The 10,587-nt window shown below is 25.1% G+C and overlaps 1 protein-coding gene across 6 annotated transcripts in view; it reads right to left on the minus strand.

Annotated features, from left to right (window-relative positions):
* Window positions 1-10,383, minus strand: part of LOC122272689 (uncharacterized) — a 32,225-nt gene extending 21,842 nt beyond the window's left edge. For 3 of the 6 annotated variants that reach the window (XM_087158101.1, XM_087158102.1, XM_087158103.1), the window contains exons 1-3: window positions 9,742-10,383; window positions 9,063-9,248; window positions 782-955 (exon numbers count right to left, since the gene is read on the minus strand). In XM_087158101.1, coding sequence (XP_087014227.1) covers window positions 800-955; window positions 9,063-9,248; window positions 9,742-9,804 — 405 coding nt within the window. In that variant the 5' untranslated portion in view covers window positions 9,805-10,383 and the 3' untranslated portion in view covers window positions 782-799. The remainder of the gene's footprint in view (window positions 1-781; window positions 956-9,062; window positions 9,249-9,741) is intronic. The other 3 variants (XM_087158100.1, XM_087158099.1, XM_087158104.1) reach the window with 2 other exon arrangements.
* Window positions 10,384-10,587: the final 204 nt, after the last annotated feature.

Raw genomic sequence — 10,587 nt, forward strand, 5'->3', positions numbered from 1 at the left:
TACCATTACTGCCATAAAATAGAAACTTTTTTTAAACTAATATTAAAGTCCCCTGTGAAATTGCGACAGCTTTCACTTTTAATGCATTGTATATTTCATTTTTTATCACTAATTGTTTTAGAATTATTTAAAAGTAAAATCAGATTATCTAATTTAAATACAGTTTTTAATTATTTTATCAAACTCAAAAAAAAATTATAAATAAAATATTCTTGCACTATAAAAAAATTATAATTTGAAATACAGTACCACCTCGAAAATCCGGACTTCTGAAATCTGGAAATCTCTAACCTGGTAACAAGAAGCACAATATGGGAAAATATTCTAGAGAAGGCCAAAATGGATTGCTGTACCAATGATGATGATGAATACAACAAAGTTAACAGTTTACTCAAGTTTATACCCAAAATATAAATATTTGCTTAAATCTTATTGCGTGCCTGGACAGGGATTGAAATTTTCTATGTCACAAATGAACAAGCAAAAATTTTTACTCAATAGAACCAATTTAACCTCTTTCCTGGTTATAACTGATTGATTGACCTGGTTATAAAGATTGAGGCAAATGTTTTTACTGAAAAGAAAACAATTTATAAGTTCAGCCTAACAGGCATTGTCTAATGTCCTTTTACACTTTGATTCATTTTAGACCCTTGGAAGGCACAATATAACAAAGAGTTATTGTAATTTCATGCTAATTAATATGAGAATAAGAGAAATTTCAATGATGAACATCCGCAACACTGAAGATAATTAAGAAAATAGGAAGTTGTAAACTTACTTTACCACCTTTTTCAACTCAGTCATATACTCTGGTCAAAAAATCTCTTTCTCTACAACGTTTTGAGACTCTAATAGTAGTAGCATCTGTAGAATCTGTAATCAACAGGTCTAGCCTGCATTTATCAATCCACGCAGGCCCCAAGTGACGATCTGGAGTGGTGTTAAAGTCCCCCTAAAACAGAAATAGTTCTGAATACATGAATCTACATACTTAAACCTATGATGTATTTCAGAATATGCACGAACAGAAAACATGCGTAGAAATGTAAAGAAAATGTATTACAGATACACTTCAAGAAGTAAACATAATTTAATTTTTAAAGAAATCAACGGCTAATTTTTTTATAATTTTGTCAACTGTATTTCACTTCAATTTATTGCAGTTTACAGTACTATATAAGCTGACCACTTGCAATGCATAACTATAGTAGCTCATTCAGATAGTAAAAATTTCTATGTTATCTATTAATTCCTATTTCCAGTAAAGATCTTTTAAGATAAGAGCTTACATCAATTTTAATTTCATTTTTTTTTTTGTGTTACAAAATTTATTTATTAAAACAATAATTCCTAATGCCAATTTCCTCTAATTTCCCCCCTTTTTCTATTAAATTTTATTTTATTTATTATCAACTAAAAAGTCAAATAATTTAATTCTTTGAACTATTAATTAGGTTAATTTTTTTTTCCATAAATTCTAAAAACTGAATATTCCAGACTTAAAAATTCATTAAAAAAAGAAGAAGAAAATAGGAAGATGGATGAGTTACAAAAGTTTTGTCCTCTGTTTCAAAATAGGATGAATTTGGTTCTTGATAAGAGATCAACTTAGACATAACATAAACTTAGTAGGCTTTACTGTATAAAAAAGAAACTGAAATACATCTAACAAGTATGGGTAAGTATTGTGTTGCAGAAATGCAAATTAATGTGTATAAAATAAATTTATTACAGACCAAATGATTGTAATAATAAAATCAAAATACTTAAAACCTAGCTTTTCTCCTATTTGAAAAACACAAAAGCTCAATCAAAATAAATATAAGAAACAATAATCCAATTAATTATTTATGATGACAATAATTTAGAAAAAAAGACTTACTGTGCAGACTACCCAGTAAGCACACACCTCACGGCAAACGTAAGGCCATAAGCTGGCATTCTAGGTAGGATAACGGCAAAAGGCAAGTACAATAGGGTCCTTTATCGTTTGTTTTGAGGCATTTCAGGAAGAGGCGGAATAACTCTTCACTTAAACAGGCCCGAAAAATAAAATGGTTGTTTGGCCTCTTACACTAATTTAGTTACAGGACCTTTATTGTATACCGTTAATTAATTGTAATGTTACAATAGATTAATAATGAATAGATGCAGAGTTGATAAAAAATGTGCTTTTAACTCAAAATTATGAAAAAATCAGGATAGAAGGGGAAAAAATCCATAAACCATTAACCGTATTTCTTGAGAGAGAAAAATTGATTATTTTCTTTTTCTTTGAAAACTGCTAATTTTTTACATAGAATATTAAAAACTAGAATTTTATTATTTTACTATAATCTAAATATACTTTCTGCAGCATTACCTATTATATTTTTTAAAAAAAATAATTTTATTAAAAAATAATTATTTTAAATTTTATTACAATTTTTAAATAAATATATATATAATTATTTATTTTTTATTTTTGAAATCATTTTCTGAAGTATAATTTTTAACTCGAAATATAATATATTCTTACTTTCTAGAAAAATTTAATACATATTCCCTTAAAAATAAGAATAAATATTAAAACTTATAACTAGAACAATTCCTTTGTTCATTGAGAAAAAGTTTTTATTTTTTCGATTGCTTATTATAAAATTCTGTTAAATTTATTGTATTAAACATGTACTTAAGAAAGACTTATTGAATTGAATACTCATTGAAGACTTTCTTTTATTGAAGACTTATTATTATTTTTATTGAATAAGGGATACATTTATTTTTAACGTTAAAGGATTCAACAAAATATCTATCATTTTTATAATTCATGGTAAAAAAAAATAATTAAGTAGTAATTTTATATGATAGCAAAAAAAGGCTAAAGGTCCATTATTGTTTGTATTTTGGCATTTTAGGAGGAAGCGGTATGGAAACTTTTCCCATTGGTTATGTTTTGGTCGCTTAAAATTTATTACTGTAATCCCCAAATGAAATTAACACAAATTTTTTTCCAGAGATTCCTTTTTAAAACCTTCTTTAAAACAAAAATGAATAGGTAAGTTTAAAATTCATGTAAATAAAAAAATCTATTTATAGAAAAAAAATAAATATATTGTAAATTGCTTAAATCCTCCTTGAAATTATAAATTTCTTGAATTTAGAGCAAGGATTTTTAATGAAATATCCTTTTTATTACATTAATTTACTAACTTTTATTACAATTTTAGTATTTTGTAATAATGAATGTATACCATTTTTTAAATGGTATACATTCATTATTACAAAACTTTTAGTAAACTTTTTATTTATATAAACTGTTTTTTATTTTAATGTTCATTTTAAACTTAATTATCTTAGTTTAATCACTTACTTCTCAAAAACTGGATTCAAAACAGTTTAAATGGTCTTAAGAATTGTGAATTTTCAAAAAAATGTGTTTGAATTTTCTGATTGTTATAGCAAATGTTTAGTCTAATAAAGCAAATAACTTTTTTTTTTCCCTAAACTTTTAAGCAATACTTGAAAGTAGTAATTGTTTAGGAAATTTTATTCCTAAAATACGTTTTTAAATAATAAAAATACACTAGGATATTTTTATTAATTAAACTTCAAAATACTAAGCAAAAAAAAAATTTTTTTTAAACTTATAATAAAGAATATAAATAAAAATAAAAATTATACTTTCAAAATGTTAATTATATTTATTTTTTATTTGCATAACAAAAATATTTCTTCATGCAGCATTATATTTATTTTTAAAATAGTTTATATACATTAAGGAAAAAAAACTGTTTTGAATGCAATACATAGATGGCGCTGTTTTCTAATTTTTTATTTTAGACGTGTTTTCGAGTCCTGCAGATAGATGGCAGAAAATATAAAGAGTAGGGTCTTGTAGGGTATAGTTATTCAAAACCAGAATTGCGTCATTGAGTTTTATTTTAAAACTCAATTCTTTTAATAGAAAATTAGACAAAATTAAACATTAAATTTCTCTGTTTCAATCTTTCTCTACACTTACATTCGTCACATACTTCAATTCAAGTGTTAATAAAAATAGCATCGTATTTAAAGCTGGAAAAAATACAAAAGTTACAGTATGATTTAAAAAAAGTTACCGATTTTTTCTTCTACAAAGTCGATATAAGATTTAAATAAAAATACATTCTGTGAAAAATTACTCATTCACCAGTAATATTCCCTAGTTGTAGGAAAATGAAAGAAACATAACAATACAAAATAATAATCACACATTGAATCATTGTCAAATGTCATTTGCAAAATGTTTCCTATACATGAATTAAAAATATTGTTTTTTCTCACAAGGGGTTTTAGGTTAACAAATTTTAAAATTGTGCTTTGTTTTAAATCTTAGGAAATAATAGCAGAAATATGGCTGAAATATGAAAACAACGGTAAGAGTACCGAAATTTTATCTGTTTGCCCAATTAAACTGTTGGTATAGTTTGAAATTTACGGTCAATTTGCAAATCAATATTTTCGAAAAGACATAACTATTTAGACAAAATTGAATGATTATGTAATTAGAACTAAGTGGAGCTCTTTTAACCATAAACTGGTGAAAAATGAAATAGTATTTCATGCTGCTGAATCGACTTGGCAATTTTCATAGTACAAAACGAATCCAACGAATCATTTTCATACCTCCTTTTTAAAGAGAGCAGTTCTTTTCGAATTAATTTATTAAAATCCGGTTAAAGTTTGACGATAATTTAAAAAAAAAATCAAAAACAGTTTCGTAAACATGCAAATAGTACTTAAATATATTAAATGTTTTTCAGATAGTGACGATAATTTATACCTTGACTGCAGCAGATAAATTTTTATCAATTGAACCGCTTACTGATAATAGTTGTTCGGCACAATTTATTTTTATGTATCTTTGTTTTCTACATGGAGGCACCGTCACTTGTTCGCTACGCTCGATAATCCCTGTAGTTGAATCTCATTCATCAAGTTTGAAATAATTTAAAATCAAGTACCAATCGTTTTCTTCCACTTTTTTTCAATAAAAATTACGATCGGATTGCCAGCAGTTGCATTTTAAGGATTACTAAGTTTTGACAAATGAAAAACAAGGAAAAACGGTTTCGCCGAGAGTTATTACAGATTGAAGATGTTCTCTGGAAAAAGCAGTTTATCATTCTGAAGTTTGTTTGTTATTTTTTTTCTCAGAACTAGTGGCATTGGGCACAAACCGTTCTTCAACATTGTACTTAAAAGTTTTTTTTTTCTTCCTGAAAAATCGATTAAAAACCATTTTGTCTACAAAATATAAAATTATTACACTTTTATTTAAGTACATTATATTAAATTGTTAATTGTAACAAAATAAAAAGGATAGCTGGATTTGAATAATAAATAACTGTGCTTAAAAAAATTACATTTAGAAAGGCAGAATGTGCGACACAATAAGAATTAATAAATTAGAAGTAATTTTTTCTTAGCAGATCATATAGGAAACAGTTCATATTTCTCTTTATTCTACATAAATTTTCAAATGTCGGTATGAAATGTCAAAGTTTTATATTTGGCAACACCTAATTTTTTTCGATATAATATTTTTTCTTTATTTTTGCTATTTTTGATATTAAGTCAAGAGGGATATTATAAAAATCGCGTAAATGATAAATTTTTCTACAACAATCGATAAATATTTATTAGTTAAAGAAAAAATTAAAAAGAACCTTTTAAATTGTAATAATTTTCAAACAAATAAGAGTTTCTAAAAGCAAATAAAGACTCTATGTTACGTTTATAAACAAATTTGACTCTTTCAGCAGACCAAATTTAACTTCTGCAGCTGAATTCTTGCTGCCATAGAGCGGCCCATATGTTATTTTTCCAACAAGTTTAAGAGTAAAAATAATCTTGACTTAATTTTAGAATTATTTTTTAATTCCATTGTAATCTTCGTTCAATTTCCTACATATCTTCGTAATTTGAAGTTTCTAAATCTAGTGTTTAGTTAATTAGTTTCTAGTGTTTGACAAAATGTAACGTTAAGTTGAAAACCCCAAAACAGGTCAGTGACCTTTTCAGTTTTCTGACGGAGAAGGAAATTTATTAATATCTGCTCGTTTCACATTAATTTAACAATGCAGTTTATTTTTCCAACTTCATATAAAAAGAAATTTTTAGAATTGGTCAGTGGCAATGTTATTTTTCTAGGTTCTCATACGTTCGTACTTTTCGATTAGATCAACTTCAACACTATTATCTTAAGTAAAGAATTCTAAGAGTCGTGAAAAAAATCATGATAATATAAGCATTAATAAAAGCATCTCGAAATGATATAATAAAAAATAAAGAAGATAATTTTTGAAACTCTTGGAATTCATTGTTTTACAGACTGAGTTTTTTCTTTTTATTTTCACCACAGCATATTTTTAATAGTGTTACATTAAATTACTTTAAAGCAATTATATATCCCTTTTACAGTTAACTTATACACAACTATTGTTCTCCTTTTTGGCAGCAATTATTATATAAATATTAATACTGAAGAAAGAAAAGAATTTTGTATTGTTCTACGAAACGTATATTGGCTGGAATTAAAAATCAATTTAGCCCATTGGCTGAAAAAATGAGAAAAATTAATTTAGAGACCTTTTGTAATTTATGACGACCTTATGAAAAATCTATCCAAGAAAAAAAATGACCAATGGGTATCCAGTGATCGGAATAGTGCAATCACAATTCTCTCATGTTATTAAACAAATAGTATTCTTTAACTTTCATTAATCTTTTTATTAATGCATAAAATTGTAATTGTATAGTATATTTTTCTCTCTTAATAACACATACTTTTTTTAATTTTTTATTTTAATAATCATTTTTGGATTAATTCTGTTTTTAGAAAACAGTTCAAATCAACCTTTCAATAAAATTTTATATAAATAATATCTGATATCTAGTAACTTAATCTTAGTTTATTTATAGTTAAATATAATAAATTTCGCAATTATAGTAGGAATAAAGAAGTTTAACAAATACGACATAGTTAAGTTAAATTTTAACTCTTTATTTTGTAAAAAAAAAAAAAATTTATTTTGATATCCATATTTTTTGTAGAATATTTATTTTGAAGAACTTGTAATTCAACTTTGAGTAATTTACGATGAGTAATTCTTTTGCCGTATTGACTTATTCATTCTTTATTTGACTTAGCTCAAATAAATTTCCCCATATAATCAATTTAGAACAGTCCAGTAAACATATCTTAAAAGAAAATTAAAGGATTTAAGTTTCCGACTCAGAATTTTAACACTTTAATCTTTACACTACTATAACAAACCTTAAATGAAAATATTATTTCGAATTATTTTCGTAAAAACAAAAACAAAGTTTACTCACTGTCCCTTCTTTACACAGGGGGGTTGCTCTCCAAGGAGCGACCCATCATAAAAATTAATTCCTTGAATTAGTGCTGTTTTAAATAGTTTTCAATAAAATTATAATATTTTGAATTATTATTAGTAATGATTGCACTAAAATTAATAGCTTGTAATGCAAGCACGTGTCAAGCACTAAACTGGATGAAATGGAAGAAATCCTTAATTATCACAGAGAATAAAATTAAAATTTATGAAATTTGTTGAAACTAAGTTCATAAACAGGTTTTGTTCATTTACATTGAATTTGTAAATTTAATATAAAAGATAAAACTAAAACTATAAATTCCACGTTTAAATTTATTTATAAAATTATTCATAAAACAAAAAATTAAAGAAGATAAACTTTATTAAGCTAAATTTATTAAGAATTATTCTATACTTATATTTTATTCTATACCAATTAGGAGTAAAAGATATTAATGCAAATAAAATTAATTTCAATTAATTATCATTTTTTTAATGCTTTTGTTGTAAGCAATTTCACCTTTTTATGTCCTAATCAAACTTAAGTTCAGCATTTAATTTATGATAAACATCTTTTTTAAAAAAGAAAATCAATAAATAAAAAATAATAATATGCTTTCTTCATTCTTGTAAGAATTATAAATTAATAACTCTCTAAAAGATTAGGAATTAAATGACAATACTAAATATTAAAAAAAAATTATTATGTTATTTACATAATAAAATATATAAATCATTGTTTAGAGTTTTGCAGAGCAGTTTTGTTCTGTTGGAGTACAAACTTCATGATCTCCTTTAAACTTAATATACAGAAATATTAAAACATTAATGTTAGCATATAATTTATAACCCTTTGAAAATCATACTAATATTAAGCTATATTTCTATTAATTTATTAGTATTAGAGACGTAGAAATTAAAAAAAAATTACAGCTAATTTAACACATTGGACATTTATTATTCAGTTATTTATTATTCAGATCATCAATTCACAACAGAATACGGATTAAATAAAGAATTGTGTAGTATTCATATTCGGAAACTGGTTTGTATGATCAATTCTTTAAAAAAATTACTTAACACATAAATAAACTTTTGCATTTAAAAAATATATTTCAGGCAAATCTCTTCTCCTTTAGGTGTTACTTTTTAAGTCACAAATATTAGGAATTATAATCAGAAATGTGAATTTAAGGGCTATTAAACCATAACCACTCTCAAATAAAGAAAATTAAAAAATTGTGATTTTAATAATTTATATGTATATTGTAATAATTGAATTTTTCTTCAAAGTTAATAATGAATTAACTATTGACAATGTAAGAAAAACTAAATTGTGCCTTAAATGCATATAATTTTGTAAGACTTTAAAAATAAATATATATACCATTGAATTAGTAATAAAACTGATAACTGATTTTTTTGGAATATTAAAAAACATAAATAAAAAAAATGTGATTGTCAATTAAAATACCTTTGCACAATTTCTTGATCCATAAGAAATTAGGACAATATATATCCTTCTTAATGAAGAAAAAATATTTTTATTTCTTGAAAAAAGAAGTACTTTGAAAAATTCTTATTTATAAATGTTTTCTACTAAAATTAAAATGTTTTAATTATATATAGATTAATACAATAAGTTAAAAATATTACACTTTTTAATAACTTATTATCAGCAAAAATTTTACTTACCAGATGAAACAGTGAAGACAGAGTTGTAGTCAGGCATGGTAGCTTGCTTGGTTGAATCATCTTGTATGTACACAGGTTGATTTGTTTATGATCTTTCGTGCTTCGTTCCAAAGCTCTGGCCATATCTTCTTGTTGCTCATAATGATGAGTATCCAAAGCAACAGATTCAACTTTTGTTTCAGGTTCCTATCGAATAAATGTGATTTTACTAAAAATAATTATTTATACACTTGCAGAGGTACATTAGCTATTATTTATACACTGAAAGCTTATGGAAATTAAAAAAATTTTAAGATGCATATAAATGTTTGTTCGTATTTTTTACAAGTATTTATTAAAATTTTATGAACTTTCACTAGAAAAGAATAAAACGCTTAATGAACATTTATTTTTAATTTATTAATGTATTTCAGTTAACAAAATTACGTTAATATCTGGTGAAAATGTGAGAAATTTTTAATGGCCACTTTAAAAAACTAGCTGTCTTTTCAGAAGGAAAATAAAAAAAAATATATAAGTTTAGTTTTTTTTATTGATTTTTATACTTTAGAAAAATTGACAGTTAAAAGGATTTTTTTTTTTACATAAAACATGATTATAAAGAAGCAATGATTTCATTTAACCACATGCAACAACATAAAATTCGAAAAATAGAAGGGTAGTTTAATTAAAAACTAGCCATCAGGTCAGCTGATAGCTTTTTGTTTTTGACTGCCAGTGATACCAACATCAATTCTTTCATAGCATCCAAAATACTTCATCTTCAGTATCCAAAAATACTTCAAGGATGTTCAACCTTTTCACCTTCTAAGTAAGAAAGCAAATAATATTTTAAATTAAATACATAAATAAGCTAAGTTACCAACATGAGAGAAAAAAAAAAAACAATCCAATTCACACCAACTCTCAAACCATTTAGATAACATTCTAGAAAAAGGAAATTTTAGAGATTTTATAATCAATTAAAAAAAACTGGTATTTTAAATTTGATGCACTGCTTTAAGCTTGCAGTTGTCTTTAAATTAACTTGAATAGTACTTGTATTTATTATTTTACAAATAATGACTGGAGACAAAAGAACTGTTGCTCTCACATGGACCCCAGAAGGAAAACGAACTAGAGAGGTTTTAAGGTCGAGATAGAATATTGCAAACTTAATATCCTTGTATACAAGTTACTTAACAACTAATGATATCAAGTAATGAACTAATACATATTATACAATTAAAGTTAAAAGATATTTCGAAAAGAAAATTCATAACTCAATGTTTACAGGCCCAAAATTATCAACACCTACTTGCGATGTATTTGCTTTTGTATCAAACTTACGATTTGGCTTATAGCTTCTGTAGAGCAAAATTAGGTGAGTTAGTTGTTAATTTGATGCTGGAAAATGATGTGATATGAGCTTGTTGTTGCTGTTGTAGTTTATTTACGTCGCACTAGAGCTTCACAATGGGCTATTGGCGACGGTTTGGGAAACATCCCTTAGGATGATCTGAAGACATGCCATCACAATTTTGCT

The sequence above is a fragment of the Parasteatoda tepidariorum genome, chromosome 2 (assembly GCF_982258835.1).
Source record: "Parasteatoda tepidariorum strain Cologne lab strain chromosome 2, Ptep-v5.0, whole genome shotgun sequence".
In the NCBI taxonomy this organism is placed as follows: domain Eukaryota; kingdom Metazoa; phylum Arthropoda; class Arachnida; order Araneae; family Theridiidae; genus Parasteatoda; species Parasteatoda tepidariorum.